This window comes from Nyctibius grandis, chromosome 8 (genome assembly GCF_013368605.1).
Source record: "Nyctibius grandis isolate bNycGra1 chromosome 8, bNycGra1.pri, whole genome shotgun sequence".
NCBI lineage: Eukaryota > Metazoa > Chordata > Aves > Nyctibiiformes > Nyctibiidae > Nyctibius > Nyctibius grandis.
The window spans coordinates 19,219,062-19,244,094 of record NC_090665.1 but is presented as its reverse complement, the minus strand read 5'-3'; the positions used below and the strand labels follow the sequence as shown (position 1 = coordinate 19,244,094).

At 45.4% G+C, this 25,033-nt stretch overlaps 1 protein-coding gene across 2 annotated transcripts in view; it reads right to left on the bottom strand.

The window, feature by feature from the left end:
• Window positions 1-9,191: 9,191 nt before the first annotated feature.
• DOCK10 (dedicator of cytokinesis 10) overlaps window positions 9,192-25,033 on the bottom strand; it is a 163,806-nt gene continuing 147,964 nt past the window's right edge. For both annotated transcript variants that reach the window (XM_068407080.1, XM_068407079.1), the window contains exons 50-56: window positions 24,898-25,011; window positions 17,566-17,712; window positions 16,839-17,049; window positions 14,370-14,560; window positions 13,585-13,685; window positions 13,129-13,267; window positions 9,192-9,532 (exon numbers count right to left, since the gene is read on the bottom strand). In XM_068407080.1, coding sequence (XP_068263181.1) covers window positions 9,413-9,532; window positions 13,129-13,267; window positions 13,585-13,685; window positions 14,370-14,560; window positions 16,839-17,049; window positions 17,566-17,712; window positions 24,898-25,011 — 1,023 coding nt within the window. In that variant the 3' untranslated portion in view covers window positions 9,192-9,412. The remainder of the gene's footprint in view (window positions 9,533-13,128; window positions 13,268-13,584; window positions 13,686-14,369; window positions 14,561-16,838; window positions 17,050-17,565; window positions 17,713-24,897; window positions 25,012-25,033) is intronic.

The following is a 25,033-nucleotide window of genomic DNA, read 5'->3' as shown; positions in this document are numbered from 1 at the left end:
GAGGGGCCACCTTTGCTGGGCAGCAATTCATCTCTCCCTTAACACTGGGCCAATTACTCATGTTCACTCTGCCTAGCTGGAAATGAATGAGCAATTTCTCAAAGGAAAATTAAATTTCCAAACAAAAGCAAGACCCCGCCATTAATGAAGTAAACCAACAGCTGTGATGGACGAGCAGGTAAACTCAAGCTCTCCTTAAGGCCGCAGCAGAGCCCACTGCCCCTTCCCGGGAGTGCCTGCACCAGCATCCCGGGGGCGTAAGAAGAGACAGACCGGGCATGAATCTTGCATTAGGAGGGGAAACACAATCCTCTGCTGCTCTCATCACCTAGTCCCTAAAGCGATCTTTCCGCTGGCAGTAAAACACAAAAACCTGCAGAACATCCTTCCCACCCCCCCCAACTCACCTCCAAATACAAAACTGAGAATGCCAGAAAGGCATCAGGAAAATAATGTAACGCACCTTTTGCTTTGAGACTATTCACCTTCCAGTATCTCAACAGCGACTCAGGAATATCTGAGAAAAAAAGACCTTTCAGCTGTGTGCACTTCACCGCTTTGCTGCGGGGAGCTGGGGGAAGGAAGGAGAGCTGGTGTGAGATGCTCGAAACAAGAGATCAGTCAATTTTATTTTTTCCAGAGGGTGTCAGAGGAGGGCTACGGGGAGGAACCCATTGGGTCTGCGAGAAGGAGCTGTCTCCCAGCAGCTGCGGGGAAGCTGGGCAGATTCTGCTGGAACTGAGACAAAAAGAGGGATGCAGGTGAGGAGCTTTGCCCGTGGGCATGTTCCAATGTGGGCAGCGCTGCCTCCTTGGGAGCAGCATCCCCAAAAAGCACTTCACAACGATCAAGTGGTTCCTGCAGTTCACGCAGTGCCCGCCGCCCCCTGACCTACAGCAACACGCTGTGCCTGGCAGGACTTGCTGCGAGACCTGCAGGAACACGCAGCTGTGCTGTTTTTTCCAGTGACACAGGCACAAGGCTGAGGACCAGGAGCTGCGAGAGTCACAAGCAGCCCTGCTGTCACCTCCCGGGAGCCTCTCCAGAGGCTTCCGCGCAATTCGGGCTGCGCACAGAGGTGAAACGAACTTGAGTTTGCAGGCTGCAAACAAAGCCCACAGCATCCGTGATCTCTCATGAAATCACAGTGCAAGGGGAAGGGCATGTCAGGCCCTGCTGTTTCCCCCGCCCGCTGCGGGGCTGGCGCAGTCTGGGCACTATGTGCTGCCATTAATCTTGGCAAAGCTCCTCGGAGTCGCAGCTGTCCTCTCCCCAGCCCATCCAGATTGCATCAACAAGAAGCATCAGCTTATGCTGAGTTTTTTCCTCCCCTCCAGAGAGGTGCATGTTGCCAAGGGCATAATAATATACAAATGGGAAGGAGTGGGCAAAGGTGGGCTCAGAACTGGGCTTGGACCCGGGCTTAAACAACAGTGCAGGTGTCCCCGTGCTGGGGACAATGTGTAGTGAGCAAGACTCCTAGAACTGAAATACAAATCCCCTCTGTTTTGGAGTCATCCAAGGACTTAAAACATAGCAGCAACCCTCCAGTGTCGGTTTCAAATTTATGTTTCTGTTTCTCCGGCGAGTAGGTCAGGTACCGGAGCAGCGACAGCAAGCACGTGTCATTATAACATCGCTGCTGATCCTGCGGCTGGTGGGTTTGGATGGGCAGGGAACGGTTGCCAGCTCAGCAGTTAGCTTACCCCGGAAGACAGCTGGCTCCTCTGATCCTGCGCCCGCTGCTCCGCTGGAACCCGACCGGAGCAGGTATGGACCTTTCGTTGTACCAGAGACTGCTGAGGAAGCGGCGTTTGTGTGGTAACCTCGTACTGCTGCTCCTGCTGCGATCCCTGCCCAGGGGCTGACGGGTGGAGGGGCAGACGAGTCCGGAGCTTTGGATGACAGAAACCTGGCAAAGCTAAATTTGCCACTGGGCTGGTCAGCACGTTCCCCGTGAGCAGACAGAGCTCCGTGCACACAACCTTGTACTGTAAATTTGGCGGGTGCCTGCGCTGCCGGACCCGCGGGGCCGCCAGCCCGGGGCAGGGCTGGGCAGCTCCCAGGTGCCATTGCTCCGTGTGCCACGGGTGGGAAACACGCTTGGTGCCTCTCAGTCATGGCACACTCGTAGGCTGCAGGTTTTGGCTGGCCATATGCTCAGTGTACCTCCCTGCGCCTACTGCCAACACCTACAGTGGTGTGGTTTGCGCTGTGAAGCACTTAAAGTCATTTAACAGAACAGACAGAGTTTCTCACACCTGAGCTGCTTTGGCAAGTTGTGCTTGGTAGGACATGGACCTGGGTAAAATTGTATTCACCTTCAGTCATACCCAAACCTCTCCACAAGGAAGAATAACCAAACACAGAGGTGGAGTTTCTGGCAGCTGCTGGGCTCAAGCAGCCCCACAGCAATACCCGTACGTGACTGCCGGAGCATGTGCTGTGTCTCAGTGGGCTGTATGGACTGCACACCAAGTACTGCTGCAACAGAAAACCTGTGAACACAATGCAGAAGCCTTGCAGAGCAGCTTCATCCAAAACTGGGAGGAGCTCAGCTCTTTATTCTGCCACTGCGCGATGTTCTGCAGCTCCTGCCCCTGCCCGGCATGGCGACACGAGGTACTTGTGCATGTACGCAACTGCTGCGGGGGGTCCCTGGGGATGGGGCTGCGCTGTGAGCAGAGAAGGCACGTTGTGAAACCTGCCGTCAGCAGCAAATGGCACCTGCACAGCTACCGCCGATGCTCAAGAGTTTTTCTAGCCGACTCGTCTGCCAAATCTGCTCTCTTGCTCCCCTGAAGGTTAGAGAGATTAAAAAGCCAAAAAGGACTCATTGCTACTCCAGTATAACAGTTTTTTTTTTTTTGCAAATCACAATAAACATTGAAAAATTTCCATACTTATTCTGAAAAGTGTGAATTTTGGCTCCAAGCTATTGCACAATTGAACACTGCTATTCCTAAGCCCCTTCTGCAGGACAAGGGCAAGGTACGGCGGTGCTGGGGCACCCGTACGACTGGGGTGCCAGTGCTGCCACGGCAGCAGGCAGGTGGCTGCCCTCCCCGCTGAGGGATGTCCCCCCGAACCGGAGCCCACCCGCGCTGTGAAACGCTGTTTGGGAAGCAGGGAGCTGCAGGGGCAGACCCCGTGGAAGCATTCACCAGCCTCACGTGTAGCCGGGCGTGGGAGAGTATAAAGCTGGCTGCTTTTTATGCTTGAATGACACCTTGCCTTACACTCATGACTAATTAAACGTTCCCTTTTAACCACGTCTGAGCGGTGACTTTCGCTCACGCCGGGTGCAGCGATGCGGTAGTGGGGAGCGAGCTGCACAACCTCCCAGAAAGAAAACACGATGGCAAAAATCAATTAACGTTTAAAGCATTCTCAGGTTTCATAATCTAATTAGCTAACAATGGCACGAAGAAAGCTGATTAGTCTATTTACAGGTAATTGTTTGAGTTGTTAATGTCCATAAGCATCCTTTTACTTTTGCAAGGACCATTTGCCTGACTGTGCCTTAACCCCCCCCACGCACGCAGAAAATCCCCCACAAGCCTTGTAAAGCAAACCCCTGTGAGCACACCGCTCGCTTCAGTGGCTGCAGGGAGACGAGTGCCTGTGCAACGCGCTGACCCTCTAGCTTGGCGTACACAGACCAATAACCTCATCAGTGTTGCTTTGATTTTGAGTGTTCGAGGTTTCTGAAAGGGGTCTGATTTCCAGCGGGGGACGCTCAATACTTTCAAAAAAACGGGTTTAACCCGAACACGGGAAATAGAAACTCTGAGATACAAGAGGCGCATCCAAAAACCTTGGCTACGGTTGTGGGCTGGGCTGGCCGTGAAGCAAAGCTATAGAAATATTTCAAAGTTTTCAGAGAGCCCTTCAGGCCTCCGTGTTGCATTTTCAAGCCTCTGGGTCTCTCTCCCTTTAAATGGATCCTCAAGTTAGTCTGGAATAATCAGAATTATTCTGTTTTATGCCAGCTCCCTGCAAGCACAACATATGCTACAGAGTATAAAAACATGCCTCATGCAAGAAAATCTATACGCTCAGCTGGAGATTTTCCTAACTAGGAGCATGCAAATAGGCCCATAGTTACCTGCACGGAGCTTGCGATAGCTTTCGAATTGAAACAAGCCATCACTCATGGCAGAGAGCCTCATGATTACAGAGCAGCTCCAAGCAGAAAATCTATCCTAAAATTCAAAATAATGACTACTTCTTGCTTAGTTTTCTTTTCTCAAACAAAACACACCATATAAAAATGTGAGGATATTTGTATCTACATGGCTATAAGATATCACACCATATGCGATCTGTGCAAATACATCTAAAACATGACTCAGAACTATAGGGAACACCACCTGGCATTAGCAGGTCCTGAAAACATTTTGCAGGGCAAGTAACACCCTCACAGCTGTTCTCCGACAAAAACGCATGATTATAGCTAACTGAAACAGCATATGGGGAGCACAGCCTCAAAAGCACTCAGAAAATGGATCTTCCATAAAGCTGGGGGGTAATTAATCGGAAGAAAGGGAAATGTGCATTTCTTCGCTACTGATGTAGATGTTCATACTGAGAACTTCAAGATACTTACTTTAGTGAGTAATTAAGAACCGCACAAAGAACCTCAACAACCTGGACAGAAAAGTCAGTAATCATGATTGCAGTTTTGCATTACTGAGAATTTTAAAAAAATACCTGTACATTATCACCTTAATGAAGCGTTACAAGCAGCCACACACGTATCCCATGCAGATTACGACTCCTGGCCTGAAGGACACTCACTTCCCCGACTCCCACCTCACTGGGCCCCAGGGATGCTCCTGAGGGCATGGGACACGGGTGGCTGCCCAGGACTGATCCCAAACCTCTGCTCAGCACAACTTCCCGGCCAGGGCAGCACCTCCTCCTGCAGTGCCATGAGCCAGAACTGCTCAGGGGCCAGCGGTGCTGAATCTTGAGGCCATGCCTGTAAGAGAGACACACGGCCTACTAACTAGGAGGCTCTCCCAAATGAGCTTTTTACCATTCTGCCTTAAAACCACTCATACTCTCCTGATAATCTAGACACTGCGACAACCTTCCCCTAACCCAGCTGGTTTCACTGTACTTTTAATATTTTCCCCATCTCCAAACACTCCAACATGTGCCTGGGAGGTAGGAAAGTTACTTGATATTTTCCATAGCTAATATTTCACCAAGAAACCGTGCTGGACTCCTAGTGAAAATAATAACAGTGCTCTCATTTCCTCCCCGAGCCGCCCTGCGAGCCGCCGGCTGCCCGGAGCAGCTCTCTGCAGACTGTGAATAAAAAAGCGCAGGAAGGTCCCTGTGTGGGGAGAGCCGTGGGCACCCGGGCTGGGGTCCGTGTGCCCCACCGCCGGCCGCACTGTCATGAGCATAGTTCTGTATGGGCTTGGCTATTCTTGGTCTTTTGGATTCATTTTATTTATCTCAATGCAATTCTCTTAAATGAGATACACATTCTAGTTTGGGTTTTCCTTTTTTTTTTTTTCCTTCTTTCTTTTTCTACAGCTTTGGATGCTTTTCTCAAAATCCCTTTTCTCTGTTCTTATTTGATATTTGATTTTAACATCCTTTGATTTTAAGTGGCTGGGTTCAAAATTCACTTTGTGGCTTTAAATACTTGTTCTGAATGCGTAATGCTGGTTATTTTTGCGATAATCTAAATATTACAAGAAAAACCTTTCACATGCATACCAAACTTGTTAAAAATTGGTAAATGCATTCAAATCCATAGCAGATACTTTTAAGATATCCTTGACAGATCATCTGCCTTGAAGATTCATCCTCCCATATTAGTTACAGCTGAAATACTGAGTAGTCAGTTACCAGTTTTAAAAATGTTCAAAACACTGCAGTAAAAGGCAGCCTGATGCTTCTCTGCACCTGTGGGACAACAATTTTCATGCTGAGATCCAAAAATCCACGTTCAAAGCTACGCAGGAACGTAATTTTACTTTTTCCCAGATCCAGGCCCGTGGCTGGGCAGCACAGGGGCGGCGGGTCTGCAGTACGAGTGGTACAGATCATCCTCCCGTTTCCCATTTGGATATTATTCAAAAAAAGAAAAAAAACCATCCCTGTTCAGCTCAACCTTACGTTGCCAACGTAACATCTCTCCAGTGAACGTTAAGATATAATTACCCTGTAAGGAACAATTCCTATTAAACATTTAATACATCTCCCTCTAATTGAAATTTAAGCCTTTGGTTGTGGTTGGGTGTCACTAAAGATGTGATTAAACATAAAATATGTATAACATTTAACTCCTTTTGGGGTGTTGGGAAAGCTTCCACTAAGTAACAAACATAAATAATTTCTTTTGCACTCTAGAAAGTTTTTAAAGTAGCTCAGTTTGAGGCTGGCGCAGGAAGATCTTCCTCAGATGGAAGGGAATCTTTCAGCAGCTTCGCCTACAGCAGCGCTGGGACAAGAGCCTCCTGGAGCTCAGCTTCACCCTCCGCCTTCCTGCCCCTGTACCCCGCTCCCTCACAGGGCTTCGCGCTGTCCCAAACCTCCCCTTCTCCTCTGCCACCTGCCTCTCCTCCGGCTCCAGCTGCCTCACAATTTTCCTCTTCTGTGTTGTAGCTTCTCAGCCTGCACTTAAAATTCTTCTTATGCAGAACTGTTTGCCATGAAGGTATAAAGGAGAAAAACACAGATTTTCCTCTTACACAAGTAATCTGAATGTGAGAGAGTTGAACATACCAAGCATCAGCAAGGCTACCAACAGTCCTACAGCAAACACTTGCACATAGGCATTATTTTTTTGCCTCATATTAATAATCTTGCTCACAGCCTAAAGATCAGTCCTTGTCAAAGGTTCATCTATAAAGGGAAACACCTATGTAATTCCACATGTTGCCAAGAACTTAGTCAAAGACTTGAAGAAGTACCAGCAGCTGTCTTCACTGCCCATTTTTCTTTTCTTCAAGCAGCACAATTAACAAAATTGTGCCTGCAGTGTTTCTCCCCACCACCTTTCCCAGGTGCCCTGGGACATCTGTGCTCAGGCCACCGAAGCCCTGCCCAACCTGCAGGGAGGCTGCAGAGCTGGTGGCTTAAAACAAACCAAACCCCACAACCCTTAGACTTACACATGAAACTCATTTGTGTGCAAGGTATTGAGAAAACAATCCAGGGATGTCCTTACCTCTGCTTTAGAGACCACAGCTTGGCTTCAGACCAGCCTGGTATTGGCTTGCAACGTTCCCTTGGTGCAAACCACGCTTTTGCAATCTAGTTATTCCCAAGATGCCCAACAGATTTAGTTGCTCAGTTCTTGTGAACGTTAATTAGAAATGGTCTGTCTCCAAATCACCTTGATGGCTTCTGAAGTACCCGTCCATAAACACAAATCACACTGAGTGCAAATGAGTCCAGTGAGACCGACAAACCGAGGGACAACAGGGCTCACTGCTCACTTACCTCCTCTGTACTGTGGATTCCTGCTGTCGCCACTGATGACCGGTTCCTCCCATGTATACAAACGAGCAGGTAACTTCATCTACCGCTACATATACAGCATAAAGCAGGTTAAAATTTGGGTCAGAAATCATTCCTTTCAGCAGACTACTGGTTTTGAACAGTGCAGGGTCTGAAGAGCAGAGCTGGGCTGTTCAAGGCGAGGATGAGGAAGGCGCCTGGCTCCCCATCCAGCCGCACAATCCATGCTGGTGTGCAGCACACAGGCGAGAGCTCGGCTATTCCCAAGTCAGTGGCATGGGCTTATGCTGCTGCTGCAGTAACGCTGGAGCGGGGCTCACCCCAGCTCACAGGGTGCCCATCCCAACCGCTCCCCTCCTTCCCCCACCAGGAAAGAGGACCCTGTGGGATTCAACCTTTAGCAAAGATTTCTTCTGGAAAATCCCAGATCTGCTGATAGTGAGACATGGCAGCAAGGGCTGGCAGCACACGCAGCCTTGGCAAGCAGGCAGAGACGGGATAATGGCACTTTTACCTGGCACATACAGATGAGGTGAACTTAGGGGCCACCCTTGGCTCTTGCCTGCAGGGCCAGGCTGCAGCTTGGGTTGAGATACATCAGTTGTGAACTGGAGATGTCATGGGAAGAGATACAGAGAAAGGAGACAGTAGGGCAGAACGAGGCAGCACACTGGAAAAACCCTCCTGGCATCCCCTTGTAGCAAGACCTAGAACTGGCCTCTGACCTGAACGGACACTTGTGAACCTGTGGAGATGTCCAGGGGAATCACCAGGGTTTCTCCAGGCAAAATGAGCCACAGCTTAATGGAATTGTGGGGACTGCATGCATAGAAGAGAGGGATCCTAAAATACACACCCAACAAGCAAGGACCTCTGAAAGCAGGGATTTTCTATGGGCAAAAGAATGAACATGAAAGGGTGGGGGAGTGTCAAGGTTAAATGGAACTCATAAGAGCTGGCAGAACCCCTCCACCTTATCCCAACACGATGCAGAAACCAAAACATCTTGCTAGAGGCACATGGCTTCCCAACAGGCCCCGGGCAAAATCTGGGACTATGAACTTCAAAGGAAGAGCAGAGCTTCCTTGGCCTCAAGCAGGAGCACTACAGGGAGACCCTGCTTCCCAGGGTGGCCTGTCTGAGGCCACAGAGAGAACCTGAAGCCACATTCTGCAGATGGTTGTAAATGTCCCTATCAGCAACTGCAACACAACAGACAGCTGGGATGCAGGGGGCCGCCTGATCTCCACAGCTCTGGAAAGTGCTGGCATGGGAATGAACCATTGCACAGACCCTCAAAGAGAAAATGTTATGGACGCTTTTATACACATACACAAATATTTTAATATAATGGTAACTGAAATGTTATCCATATTCTTAGTACTGTCATAATTAACTAAAAAGATATTTTTTAAATTTGTAAAAATGACATATTTTACACATCTTCTATTTACAATTGCAATATACTTCAATGTTATAAAACATTCACTCTGACCTTTAAAATATATGTATACTAGGACTTAGTATTAGATATAATTTATAGCAAACTTAGGGTTTGCTGTGTACCTATCTGTTCAATTGGAATTTTATAATCAGCCCAACTTAATAAAGGCTGCTCAAAACAAAATCGACAACAAAAAGAAGATAGGGAATGTGCAAATATTGGGACAGGCAAAAAATAAAAAAAAAAAGAAAAGAAAAAGTCAAGCTTGAAGTTTTAAAAAATAACACTGTGAAGACTTTCAATAAATTAAAGTTGTAACCCACAAATTCTTTTCCTGGCATTGTCCGTGATCAAATTACTATTGTAATTTGTACTATTACAATTAATAGTACTATTAATCTGAAAGGAAAAAAAATGCCAAACAGCAGAACGCCCCCCAGCCACCCCGGGTGTCCCCGAGGCCGTGTGCTCCCCACGCCGCAGTCACGCATCAGGATTTGCCGGGGCGGTTGCTGCTGGCACAGACGAGCTGCCTCTATTGACGACTCGTGAGTAAGTGCGCTCCATTCCGTGCTGTTTTGCTGAGTCCTCCTTGTACGCAATCTTTTCATAAAAATAAAAGAAAAAAAAAAATGCAACAGTGAGAGAGATGTGGATAGTTTGGTGTCTGAAGTGTTCACTGTTTAACTGAATGTTTCCCATTTTTTGTTTATTAAACCACGATGCTAAGGATCTGACAGAGGAAAAGGACCTTTGCCTGGGGACCCAGAAGTGACCGGAGGCTGCAGCAAGAGGGAGGATGTCCTCTGAGCTGGGGGGATAAATGGGGCTGAGGTCACCAGCTTCTGCCATGCGGTGCTTCACGGGGTTCCCTGAACCCCATGTTTCTCTAACAACCCTCATACAAACACAACTGAGAAGTCACCTACATTTTATAAGCTCAGGAGACACCTGCACTAGCACCTACTGACCGTGGCACAGACCGGCCCCAGCTCTGCCCACGCAGCATGCCCAGCGAGCTTCACATGCACGCAGCTGGACAGCCATGGCCATTAGGCAGGGCCGAGGCTGTGGGCAGGGCTGCACACGGGAGGAGCAGCGGCAAAAGCTCGCTCTGCCCTGTCCTATACCTAGGCAAGAAGGAATACTTTTTCTGAAGAAGCTCTTTTTAGCCTTGGTAATAACTATTTTTCCTACTTCTACAAATACAGACTGAAAACCTGCCTTCTGCCATGGGGCACTATGTTGCAGCAGCCACAGCAGAGGCATGGGCCATCCCCACTGACCACGCAGCCGTCAGTGGTGGAAGGGAAACCTCTCCCCTTCACAAAGCTCCAGGCATAATCTTACGCCACCATCCCCCAGTTATCTCCGGTCGGGGTTGCAGGTCAGCCTCACCATTTATTACTCGGGCAAACGTGACCACGCTGCCTCCACGTACAGCTTTAGTGCCTGAGCCAGCAACTCGGGCAGCTCTGGGAAGGAGCTGCTCCCACGCTGCAGGCTGGAGGAAGAGCCCTGGGATACAGGCACACCCTGGCAGTCCCAGCAAAGCCAGGGAAGCTGCAAGGAGAGCAGGGCAGCACGGCGGAGCACGGGCAGGCTGCGGCACACGCTCTGCCCAGAGTGCTGCCTTCACCCAGCCATGACTCTAATCCAGTGCTCACCCAAGGGAGTCAGAAGAAGAGAGCCTGGGGTGGCTGCTGTTGCGCTGGGCTGCACCAGTCCACTGCACCCCAGCATGGCCTCAGCCCATGTCCCAGTGTACGGCCACGAGCAGCATGGTGGGCAGGGCTGCGAGAAGGGGACCATGCTCATGGGACAAAGGGGGCATGGCTTAATCTGTGCCTTTCTATGCCAATTGTCCCCATCCCTTCCATCTGGCCACTTTTACTTTTGCTAGCACATGCTTTTGCATTAGGAGGCTCTTGTTGAGCTGCTCCACTGACCTCTCCAAGTTCACGACTAAGATCTTGAAGAACATGCATCTCAACACTGGTCATGGACAACACATCACGCATAGACCTTGCCTTTTTTTTTAACTCCCCAAGCAAGGGAGTCATTAGGCATGAAACTAAACAAACATACCAAGTAGAAAAACAAGCAAGTGAGGAAAGTACATGACATTCAAAGAAAAAAATAAATGTAAGAAAAATGAACATACCACTTTTGGCTATAGTATTGAGGGAAATGTTAGACAGGGAAGAAGAGAAGCTGTATAAGCAAGGACCATGACAGAGCTGTCAGAAAAGAAAAACAAAACAGAACAAAACAAGAGAAAAACATATGGTGATGAAAGAGTCACTGTCAGTGAGTCAGCAAACAAAACCCTCCTGAATACGACAATGGGGAAGATGTCAAATCTTACTGGTGTAAAGCACACAGCACAGTTACAATAGAGCCTCAAGCTTTCCAACTGCAAGATAAATATTTCAGCCATAGTTTACAGCATGTGATTTCTCTGAGGCAACGCTCTGCTCAGAAGTAGGGAGTTCATGCATTCCTTGCAAGATGAGCAGAGTCTTCCCAAAAAGCCACGCTTGCCTGGAAAACTGGGCTGTTGTTTATAAGGCTGCCCCACCACAGGGCTTCAAGTGGGAGACTAGTTTTCAGTGTGGACTTTCAAATTCAGGTGATTTTGGTTAAACAGATGACAATTTTGACTTTTGCTGGATGAACTCTTAGCTTTACATATTAACATTGTTATGTACAAGTAATTCTGTATTATTTAGTCTTTTCATTTACATGAAGAAAACTCATCGCTCACTGATATAAATACAGGTGTGAGTATTTAATAGAACTCATCAAATATTTTATGAATGCTGAAACTCATGGGCTGCTCATGCCTCATTTAAGTTGACCATATATTTTCCATTCTTGTGGGGAACAGTAGTTGACACAAGACATACAGTACTGCCTATGCACATTGACTGGATGGCCAAAATAACTTCCATGGGAGAGGCATGAGTACTGAGTAACAAATGATACCCCTAATACTTACATACTTAATATAACAAACAGTGATAAATATTAGTTATGATAAAATCATTGGAATGCTTAAGGTTCACAAATCTTTATACACCTGAACAGGAAGGGAGCACAACTCACAGAACAGCAACCACCACTGAGCTCAACCCCCACCTGGCACACACCAGGCCTTCAAAGCAATTACACAGCTTTACATCCTGTGAAAAACTAGCTCAATTCCACAGTAAGAGTAACAATGGCTCAAAATTTCTGGTAAATCCTTATTCTCCTCACATGTGAAGATGAATAATACAGCACGGTCTGATGGGGTGCCTGTTAGACACTTCTGTGAGACGCCATCACTGATACCAATGCTTAAACAAAATTAACACAAACAGTGCTTATGTGTGCTACAGGCACCTGGAAATGCAGTGCAACTGCTGGAGAATAAGTATTCCTCAGATCCAATCTAAGGTGGCCTACGTACAAGCATCCAGAGAAATAATTAAGTATGATTTAATTTGCACTTTAGTATGCAGAATCACTCTATTTAAATTAAAACAGAAAACATAACAGAAAATATCTGCAGAGACACAGCAACAGAATAGCTGCAAGCGTGCACTGAAGTCCAGTTCAGTATTCTGGGATGCATTTCATATAATGTAGCCATGCACGATCATCCTTCTGAAGCTGCTAACAGCTGAAATGGAGTTTTAACATGGCATGTATTTTGACAGTGTACTTAAATATTAAAAAAAAAAAAAAAAAAAAAGGTATCTCTTGCTCTGAAAGCCAAATACAAATAGAAGCTATAAAAATACCTCCTGCAGTTAACAAGCTAGGTCTTAAAAGCAATTTACTGTTTTAATTAAATACATCACAGCTGTAGGATAAAGCAAGCAAAGCATAAAACACTAGTTTAACTGATTATCATTCTATGCCTCTAGACCTCAGTCTGCATTTAGCCTCATGAACATTCACCTTTTCAATATGCAGCAAGACAGGTAGAAGACAAATCTTTGTTGATCAATCAGATTCATTATATATAATACAGCTGGATTTTAAAAAAAAGAGAGGGGAAAAAAAATAAAGAGTAAACTATGTTTTCTCAGTGACTGCTGCACTGCCAGGTTTTACTTCTACTATTTTTACTCTACAGCCTCATTTGTCACTAGAAGATACAATTAGCCACTCTCATTCAGCCCAAGCAGCACCAAAACAGATGATCTAACCTGTTCATTCATAACTGCAGACAGCTCGCTGAGCATATCCTTATAATGAGACTTCATCTCTCCCTGATATTCAAATTGGTCCTCCTTAATAAGGCGTTCGTTGACATCAAGAGCATGTCCACATGCTTCTGCAAATTGCCTATAAGCACAAAACCACAAAGAACAACCACACAGATTTTGTAGTAATGAAAAAAATGTATCTATCTATATACACACACACGACTGTACCTCTTCTCCCCCTTGCAAAGTGAATTTCAGAACTCATCCTCAGATCAAGAGGCACATAGGCTACTAGGATAGCCCAAAACTTTAGTAAATGTTTTCCTGGGAATGACTTGTAAGACAGGCTAAATGCAGATGTAAATTAGCCTGGTTCAATTTAGCCTCATTTCGTGTCACAGCTACTCGTATTACTCCTACTATGCAGAGGGTGGAAAGCCTAAACTTAATGTTTACCTGAAGATTTCCTTCAGAAGCTTAACTTGGTTATCAGGATATCTCTTAGCATTTGTCTCTTCAAGAAAAGCTCGAGCATAGGCCATTGGTCCAGCATTTACCTGGGGGAAAAATACACAGCTTAGGTGCAGAGAACAAGCAGTTTACTGTCATTTTCTCTTGTGTTCCAAGGCTTGGGGACCGGCCTCAGGCAACCAAGCCTGTGTGAAGAACATCACGCCACTCCTCTTGTCACCTGGATGAAAACTGAAGAGTTTTACTGAAGGAAAGGGAGCTGGTCAGCCTCGCCCAAACTGCAGATCTCTTCTGGCCTTTTAAAGTCCTCAGCTAGTTAACCATCTAGAAAGCTATATGCTTGAATACATTTTAACGAGGGCACCAGAAATACGTGCACCTCTCACCAATCCCAACATTTCTAAATAGGAAATGACAAAAACAATCCTAACAAAACACCCTTTGAAGTATCTGCATGCTTGGCTCTGTGATGGGCTGTATTCTCAAGTGACACATGACAGTCTTGTTAGAAAGGTCTTAACATTTATTTAGAGAATATTTGACTGGAATAGTCATATTTGCATATAAATCCAGCAGTCATTAACATCAGTGGAAAACTTTCCATTCCCTTACATTTTTAGAGCAGGCTCCAACTGCACTGAAATATAAGATATGACCAGAGATATAAAATAGACAGAACAGGTCTGGAATGATGAAAATCAGAATAAAAACTTATGCAGATGCATTGAAAAAAAAAAAAAGAAAAAAGAAAAAAGGCAAATTGTCATTACCTTGACACTGACACTTCCTTGGAGTTTGAGCTGCAGTCGGATCATGTCCACTTCTTCCATTGTGCAAAGCTGATTGAGCTCTGAGACTTTTTTGGACATCTCATCAATCGCTACTTCGATAGGGTTCAGCTCTGTGCTGGTTTGGCTTATGACTTGGATACGCTTCTTCACGTAGGGAAACAAGTGACTGGCTACTCAAAAGCAGAAAATATATCAGAGAAACTCACCCAACAAGAGAGTATTTAAGAAAGTAAAACAATTAAGTCAAAGTATGGACTTCTGACTTCGTCAATCTCTTTATCAATCCATACAAATTAAGTCTCAATCACCAAATGAGCAAAAGTGATACAGCAGGTCCAAACTGAATTTTGATGTACCTGGCACTGGAAAAGCATTTCCTTTTGATGCACCACTGTTTACTACTGAGCTCTGTCACATCCACTTGGCAAAAAGCTCTCACCACTCAGATTTTAGAATCCATAAATTTCTTCTTCTGAGTTACAAGCACCAAATGATAAGTCTGTACTGACCTTCAAACAGCTCAAAACATCCCATCAAACATGTTTCAGGTTAGAGGCAGGAGCCTCTAGTTTAGCTGAATTGGGTATTCCTCACCCACAGATGAACTACTATTAAAACATCATCCTTAAAGAAGTAAGGAGTTACTTTTAGTATTCAACCTAAATACTGCTATGTGAGCCGACAGAGGAATTATTCATCGTTACAACCCCTTCCTTCCAGTCAAGGCCTTTTTATGGATCTCAGGGAGTCTGGCAAAGGTACCGTTATGGCACATTAAGCCTGATCTAAGCTAACAATCTTTTCCTGACTGCCCTACACACTTTGGAATGCATCCCGAACTCTGGACATGCCCTCCTCTGGTGAGCATCTGCTGCCAGGCAGCTCAGACCTAAACAAGCTCCAGCTTACAGGGTGGCTGTCTCCTCGGAGAGCAGGAAACCCAGGACTTCCAGAGCTGGAAGCATGAGGCCCAGCCAGGCACAGCAGAGAGCCAGTGATCCACAGACCGCAGCCAGACTGCGCTTGTCCTCTGCACAACGCAGGCAGCAGGCTCCGGAGCAGAGATGCTGAGCGGGTACCGTTCCAGCCACCCAGTACCTCTGCCCAAGCACAATTAACTTCCACTGCTCCTCCAGTCATACTGGTAAGCCTTGCTTTCTTCTCCAACTAAAAGCACTTCTTTTTACATAGGAAGCAAATGAAAATATATGACTTTGGCGGGGTGGAGGGGCGGAAGAGGTTTCCTTTAGAGAAAAGCACTGACACGAGGCAGGTGCCAGAGGGAAAAGCAGGGGAGAAGAAAAGGTCATCAAATTCCCATCTAACACCAAAGATGAAGCCAGGCCGAGAGCGGTGGGAGCTGACAACAGCACGTAATAACCTAGGGAAAATGTTCTGCTGGAAGAACAACCCTCTGTTTCTGCCAGACATACCATAACAGCTGCACTTTCAAGTCAGTGAAACTACCTGCTTCAATACAGATCTCAAAACACTTGCTGCTGCTCAAGCATTTAAAAAAAACACACACAAGCTACTCCTTCTTTCTTCTTCTTACAAGCAAAGTCATGTCACGTAACGAGATGCCCCCAGACATCAGCGCATCTTTCCTGACTTGCCAGAACAAAACTTTTAGGCGACTACTGTAAGCAGCTTTCTTCACTTTGCCCTTTGGGGGAAGCAGATGCACTGAAGTCGGTGGGGAACTGGATTTTCTGTCACTCAGGAGCCTTTGCTGTGAACACCAGTCTCTCTGCTCACGGCTGCCCATGAGAACAACGCCTCCATCTCAGACAGTTTCTCATACTCCCAGACGAAATTCAAACAGGTCAAGTTTCAGCAGCAGTTTCACGAAGGATGCCTCTTTAAAAAGAGGTTTCAATCACGATGAGGAACTAAACATTTCCTGTTTAATATGACTCAGTAAGAACAGACACATCTAGTGCTCCTGACATTCCTGTCTTAAGACACTGATTGTGCCCAATGAGACGAAATCTTAACTCTCACTTAAAAAAATGCTACATAATGTATCTTACTCCCATTTGGAACAAAAATTCGTATCTGCTAAGTTTTACTTTTCTTAGCAGAACAAGCACCCTTCTTTGTTTTTCCTTTGACTCGTTTATTATTAAGAGAACAATAGTTCTGAGTGCTAAGCTGCCTCCAGCAGAACCACTCCCAAATTACATCACTGCAAGAACAGTTAAGATGTCAATAATAAGGAAAAATAAGACAGCTGATGACTCCGCAAATGAAAATAACTTTCCCTAGGATGGTCAGCAGGACTGTAAGAAAGCACGTACTTTGCCAATGGACACACTGAAAAGATTACTTGTAATTCTGCACAACACGCTGTGCCCTGACCGCAGGAAACCTGGCACATGGAACGCACTGCTGGGCTTAACTGGCACAGGTGGGAGGGCAGGGGGGAAGCAGCCTGAGCAAACCTACTCGTCAGGATCGTGCGCCTCTTGCACTGCTCTTCTACACCTCCGTGCTTTTTTCCTGAGAGTGTGAAAGGTGTTTCAAACACAAAACGGTTGATGTTGTGATGCATTTCAAAGTCGGTCTTTCGATCTTCAGCTTCTTTCTCTTCAAAGAAAGGTGTGACATAAGTCACCTGGATATACGCATATTTTGGATCCAGGTCTTTGGGGTTGACCTGTGTAACAGTGGCAAACATAATAAAATTCTGTTAGGTGTGATGAGCTTCCAAGGCATCCATTATATTTCTGATGCTTTTACCTGTCATAGCAATACCAACTAAAACTGAGACTTCCAAATGTAATATTCAGACCACAGACTAATACAAACATATTTAACCAAGAGGCCCCTAAGAACAGCAGGACTTTTGAATATAGCCATTGGCAAAAGTGGGTGAAAGCTAATGAGAGATAAAACAACCTGCTTCTGCGCTGCAGTAAACATCTGCATGCTCTCTGCAGGCAGATGCTGGAAGATGCTTTTTTCCCACCGACTGTGATGCCCTGCTATAACATTGTTGTTTCCGTACAGCACCTGACACGCTATAAGGTGAGGGTCTTTTTTTTTGGTTGTAAAACTAGGTCATAGTAGTTTACACATACACTCAGTTCACATTCATTCAAAACACAGCTCTCAAAATGTGAACTGGGCATTCACTTCTCCCCCTCACGCAAGAACCACACATCTTTCGTACCTTGTTGGAATCCTGGATGATCTTCACGTTATCTATTCCAAACTTGTCTGCATAAAGTTTCATCAGCCTTTGAGAGATCTCAGACAAGCCGGTTAATTTGGGTTCTTTATAGATATACTCTTTACCTTCCTCTTCTTCAAAAAAACCCTGTTTGGAAAGAAATGGAAGCATTAGTGAACACAACAGGCAGGGCAAAGCCTAAACAAGGTGCTTACATCAGGAATCAAGGTTGCCTGTATACCCACCAGAGCCTCTAGTATGCCATTTCCAGCAGCTAAGTTAAAAGCTTTCTTCTCTCCATTCCTAGCAGACACATGCCTAGAGGTCTGCATTTATACTGGTCTGATATCTCCGAAGTTTTTTTTTTTACCCAGGAAATAACTCATACACATTTATTCATGTAAGAGACCCAGCTGTTTAAAGGGTTAAAGTGCTTTCTTGAGAATGTTGATGTGCGTATGATGAAAAAACCCTAATGCATTAAAAAATGGACGTCAAAAATTCTTTAAATTTTAATCATTTGATTAAATTAACTATTTGGAAGCACTATGCTAACAGAACATGAGTGTAACAGCTGTTTGCTGGATGCCCAGCCCAGCTGGATGTGTGCAGCACGCCACCTCCAGCACATCCTATGTGGGAGCTACGTGTGCAGGCCAAGGCTGGGCACTGTGCAGGGCACTGCTGCCCACAGCGATGCCGTGAACTGGTCTGCATCTGTTCAGGGCAGCTGAAGAGGAACTCCGGTGGCATCTTGAAAGTCCATATGGAATTGCAGCATTTTCAGAGACAATTAGTAAATGATTTACATTTAAAAAGAAAAAAAAAAAAGACACACAGACTGTGCTCCTTTGCAAAAAAGCTCAGTCTTGTTAAGGTCATTTACTTATTACACTGGATGGACTTGGCAGAGCTTTAATAAAAGGCTCCATTGAAGAGCTGAACAAGAACCTGTCAGGCTTCAGAAGAAATGCCGACCGCAGAAGATTAACACAGCATTGCATCATGTGCAGGTGAGACACTCCACTGCCCCATGATGAACATATACATCAACATTCCAGGAGAAGCTCTCCCAGCTGAGCAGAAACCACCAGGCGCCCCATTAACAAGGACTGGATTTATCCCAACGCCATGAGCAGCACCAGCCCTCCTCCTAGGATTTCATATGCTGCTGATGAAATCTGGCAGTGCTAACCACTGCAGCTGTACCCAAAGTCTCCTCCTTCACCTTAACGCAAAGAGACCGAGAAGAAAATACCTGAAGCTGCAGGGATAAAGGGGAAAGGCAGACAGCATTAATGAGGTCACACTCAAGGCCTTGTAAACTTAACACAACATGGCTTGGACAGCTAATTCTACAATACGCCTAGGCAAACTGCCAGCTGTTGAAAAGAGAGAAGCACAAATGAATGAAGTCAAGAGACACCTCCAAAATCTCTTTGGAAAGCACTCTTGCAAAATCGAGCCTTTCCATATTGAAGCATATTTCAACTTTGGCCACTAAAATTATAGACTATGCAAATCTTCACAAAAAATGTACAGAATTAAAATAAATTAGTGGTAAATTTCAATGTTTGTTTAGGAAAAAAACCCTACTCTGTATTTCAGTATAGATTAACAAATATGCACATCTCTGGCTTCTCCTTCAGTGAGGACAAGGGGCAATAAAATTGTCTTTTAATTTGGCAAGTGCCAACAACAACGTGGATGTTATTGGAAACCAATGACTAATAGCAGCGACAGCAGCTTGTCTGATAGTATTTTAATGAGTCTCACAGTGACCTTCTAACATTGCACAGTTTTTAACAATATTATCAATTAAACTCCCTAGGCATATGAAGAACTTCACAGGTAATTAGAGAACAAATCTAGAGCTCAAAAGCTGACACCCTATAAACATTTACTGAGCTGGGCAGGCAAGTGACTTTCAATTGATTTCACTGAGAAGACCTGCAGAATCATAACCTGGTTTCCGATCTTGTTTCCACTGAAGCAAAACTGCTTTATGTGGGAAAACCTCATTAGTCTGATGCAACCATACTCAAACATGCCACTCAGGACTGCTTCTGTCAAAAAAACATCTGTTTTCTGTTAGTATTTGATGTTTTTTAAAAAAAAAAAACTTCATGTTTTCCAAATTAATCACACAGCAAACTAGAATATAGTTTATCCTCTTAAACACTGATTCTGTGTATGTTTGCATGCTGGAACACAGTGTTTATATAAAAGTGCTTAATCTCTGTGCTGATGCCATATGACACACAAGACAGTATCTGTATTAGTAGTTTTGCTTAAAAAAAAATACCTGAAAACGAAAAAACTAACAGATTTAGTCTTGCCTCTACTGCAAGAGACATCATTTAAGTACATATTCCCTACAGTATTTCATCTGACAAGTGACGAGCAGAAGTTAATTGTGAGCTATAAATACTCGTGTCTGCCATATGCTATATGTCTAGGAAGACTATTGAAAGTAAGATTAAATACTTTTAAGGAGCCAAATATCCTCCAAATTCAGGATTTTAAAATATTAGGCAGCCAAGGTCACATTATCAATGCATATCCCTAGATTATTTTCATACTGGTTGGCTTTGCCCTGCAAGAACAACGCAGCCTTACAGATGAAAATTATTACACTGAGCAGCCGAATGTAATGGAAGGGAGACGACCTCCCAGGCAGTAGGTTATTGGTTTCCACTGAGCTCTGATGTGCTGAGAGGCAAGTTGTAACCTGGGATGTCACCGTGGGAGTGCTGAAAAGGCCCTTCTTCCTCCCTGTACACCCTCAGTCACAGCCCCTGGAGCTCACAGTAAATCTGACTCTTCTCTGCCCTTTGCTGGAAGAATACACACTGTCCCTGCAGCTGATGTGCCGAGGCAAAGCCTTCTGCTTTACCTGCCAAGAATTAGCATTTAATGGATCCTTACTGTCTTTATCGAGTGAGCACCACCTCCTATGGTAAGTGAGTCTGTTGCACTCTTTGGTAAGGAAGCTACAGCTGTTTTATCACATTTGGAAAAGGGGACACATCGTCTCATCTGCAGACGTAAACCCGCAGTCAGCTCACCTCTATGAAAATCTGCCCTCCAGCTTCTTGCACAGATAGGAGAACAAAACCTCAGCTCCACCTTTACCTAACACTCCTCTGAAAACAAGTCTGGAATGTCCTTGCTTATCAGCACAATACGAGTCTTCTGCTATTCAACATATTTAACAGCTTTTTTGTTTTTAATTCAAGAAAGATCTTGACTCCTCAAAACGCTCATGTGCAGATAAAATCGTAAGCACTGGCTAGTGTGGCCACTTGGTGGTGCAATGAGATGTTGTCACCAAAGGCATAACAGAATTTGCAGTCTGAAACAGCAGCTGTCATGAGATCTGGCTCTCTGAACTGGCAAGTAAAGCTCTCTGGCGAAAACAACCGACTACATCCTCCCTAAGGACTATATTTATCCAAACCATCCTTCCAGAGGGTCCCCCCAGCAATGCAGTAACCAAATACTGTCTCCACCTTTGCATGAAGAACATGAAGATGCAGCTATGGATCTTCTTTTTCCATTAATTCTCTCTGCAAACAGTATTTGTAGTATTCTTTTGTCCTTTAATCTTTCTCTGCAGTTTTTTTTTTCAGTTAAGGAACAGCCGTGTTTCGTTTTTACAAAATATATATACGTATGTATTTATTATTGATACAATTGATAAAAATGTTTAATGAATAAATGCATATGTGTAATCACAGAATCACAGAATCACAGAATGTTAGGGATTGGAAGGGACCTCGAAAGATCATCTAGTCCAATCCCCCTGCCGGGGCAGGATTGCCTAGACCATATCACACAGGAACGCGTCCAGGCAGGTTTTGAATGTCTCCAGAGAAGGAGACTCCACAGCCTCTCTGGGCAGCCTGTTCCAGTGTTCAGTCACCCTCACCGTAAAGAAGTTTTTCCTCAAATTTAAGTGGAACCTCCTGTGTTCCAGCTTGCACCCATTGCCCCTTGTCCTGTCAAGGGATGTCACTGAGAAGAGCCTGGCTCCATCCTCATGACACTTGCCCTTTACATATTTATAAACATTCATGAGGTCACCCCTCAGTCTCCTCTTCTCTAAGCTAAAGAGACCCAGCTCCCTCAGCCTCTCCTCATAAGGGAGATGTTCCACTCCCTTAATCATCTTCGTGGCTCTGCGCTGGACTCTCTCTAGCAGTTCCCTGTCCTTCTTGAACTGAGGGGCCCAGAACTGGACACAATACTCCAGATGCAGCCTCACCAGGGCAGAGTAGAGGGGGAGGAGAACCTCTCTCGACCTGCTGACCACACCCCTTCTAATACACCCCAGGATGCCATTGGCCTTCTTGGCCACAAGGGCACACTGCTGGCTCATGGTCATCCCTGCTGTCCACTAGGACCCCCAGGTCCCTTTCCCCTACGCTGCTCTCCAACAGGTCTGCCCCCAACTTGTACTGGTACATGGGGTTGTTCTTGCCCAGATGCAGGACTCTACACTTGCCCTTGTTATATTTCATTAAATTTCTCCCCGCCCAACTCTCCAGCCTGTCCAGGTCTCTCTGAATGGCTGCGCAGCCTTCCGTTGTGTCAGCCACTCCTCCCAGTTTTGTGTCATCAGCGAACTTGCTGACAGCACACTCTAATCCCTCATCCAAGTCATTAATGAATATATTGAATAGAACTGGTCCCAGAACCGATCCTTGAGGGACTCCGCTAGACACAGACCTCCAACTGGACTCTGTCCCACTGACCACTACTCTCTGGCTTCTTTCCTTCAGCCAGTTCACAATCCACCTCACTACCCGATCATCCAGACCACACTTCCTCAGTTTAGCTGCGAGGATGCTGTGGGAGACCGTGTCAAACGCTTTACTGAAATCGAGATAGACCACATCCACAGCTTTACCATCATCTATCCACCGGGTAACATCCTCATAAAAGGCTATCAAGTTGGTTGAGCAAGACTTCCCGTTGGTGAAGCCATGCTGAGTGCCCCTAATGATCCCCCTGTCCTTGATGTGCCTAGAGACAGCACTAAGAACAAGTTGCTCCATCACCTTTCCGGGGATGGAGGTGAGGCTGTAATAATACATTTTTAATATGTGCGTTTACATACGTATCTACCCACAGGTATTTCACAGAACAGTGTATGTGTAAGACTGAAAAGGAATCCCATACCTGCACACCGAGCATCCCATACCTGCATACCAAGTTTCTTTCTGTGGCATTTCCTTTGTAGTGGCCTAAGCAGAGTGATTCATATTGCTTTACACCGATTTAAGTGTGTAATACTACTAAAATCTGCAACCATTAGCTTTTGGGACTGCCAGAAGCACAAAAAAGGGGAAATGTTTTTAATGTTTTAAATGAATTGGGCACTGAGAATGCTTTCAGCATTACTGCAATACTCTTGGCAACAGAAGGACCAAAAGGCCCCCATACCTTTCCACTTGCACAGCCAAAATGCAAGTGGCACATGGGAAAAAGGGACTGACAGAAATACAGAAAGGAAACCTTCCAAAGGGAAAAATATGCAGGCACAACTGGTATATAGGAACAGACTGTTCTCTCTGTCTCTCCTTCCAGGTCAAACTTCATCTGTAGCTCCCACACCTGCCATGGTGCTTGGTGTACTGGTAAGCCCTCCTTAACCAGTTCTGCACACCCACTCCTATTTTCTTTGGTAAATGAAGCACAAGTAATGCTGATGGGAATGATCTACCTTTAATTATTTGCACTGTGCCATACATTTTTGTCACTATGCCTCTGCAAGGAGCAATACAGAGCAGTCCCACTTTCTACCATGTAACATCTCTTCTGCAAAAGGAAAGGAGGAAGCTGTGCTTGTTTGCATTTAGAGCCCAGTTGTCTGGGGGCACCAGGGAACAGACCGAGCAATACGCAGCTATGAAAAAGTCATATGCTTTAGAGCACTACAGCTGTTTAAATGAAGTTGTCCTTGTGGCACTGGCAGCTGAAAAGTCATTGCACTGTAACAGAGATTTTAATCCAGTTCAGCAGAACTGCTGCAGCTAAATTACCCACTACCAAGTAGCTGCCTCTGAGAGCGCTCTGGCAAGAAGCTGCAAGTAGGAGAGTCCCATTTCCCCCTCTGCTGCCCCCATTTTGAGGAAGGACTCACCATTGCCCTCTGACTCCCAATTTACTCACTCCTACAAGGAACTACCAGGCAGGTGGCTGCACCCTGCCCAGATCACTCCAGTTACCACCACCGTACATCGTAGACTGCACAGGCCAGGAAAGCAGGCTTGCATTCAAACAGCGTTAATGCTACACCGAGTTTTTCAACAGAGGAAGAAGGGGTCCAATCCCACTCCCAGTGAAGCTGAGAGAAAAACTTTCACTGCGATGAGATGATGCAGCATTGGGCCCCATGGCGCACACACAAAATGGCAACAGATACAGCTTTGTAATTCAGGTAACTGAACAAACAAAAATTAGTTTGCAGGATGCAACAATGAATGAAACAACATTATTTCATCTGCCACGAACCAAAGAATCGAGAGCACAGGAGAGTTAATGTTCAGTAACAGTACAGGGAAGGATGGAGGACGTGTGAGGAGAATTAAACAAAACATGCAAGAGAACTAGACTTACCACAGCCTTGAATAAGATCAAAAGGAGAAAAGAGCAAATTTCTGCATTAAAATCTAATTAGCAAACAGAATGATTCACATCAATCTGTTGTTTACACACCTTATTACTTTAGAGTAAAGGAGACTGTGTGCTTCCCAAAACCAGGTCTTAAAACAACATGCTGGGTTGCTACTGGTTTGTAGTGGAAGAAAGCACAAAATAATGCTTTGAGGATGGTGAAGCACAGCAGAGGGAACAAAACTACTCTACAGTATATTGCACAGAATCAGAGGTGGCCTGAAAGCAGAAGTCAGAGTCAGTGAGAAATGCAACAAAACATCTACTGCATACTGCTCTGCTTTAAGCTCTATTTGAAGAGAGGGCCATATATCAAAGATGTCTTATCTAGTTTTATTTAAGTTTTACTCTGAAAAAACCCGCCCTGCCTTAGTTGCAGTTTTGCTTGATGAAGTCAAGAACTAAAGCTGACATACAGGTCTGTTCTCCGTTACACCACTAAATCCATAGCAGCAGTTTACACCAGTGCAACTGAGCGCTGTCTCTTCTGAGTAAAATCCTCTTTGGAGTATGACCCACAAGGCACTTTGTACCCCATGATTCACTGCCAAGTGTTTCCCTGTTTTAGCTTCCCTGAAATACATCAGGATTAGAAGAACGTGGCTTAAATCTGTGAATCTGTGGAGACAAAAGAACGTTAAATTGACTTACCTGCCCATAGAACGCAACACGGTAATATCGCCCAAAGAGACGTTTCTCAGAGTTCACTACTTCTGCAACCTTCAGGTACGAGCGGTGGATGTCGTAGTACAAATCAGACAGTCTCTACATTAAGAAACAAGGAGAG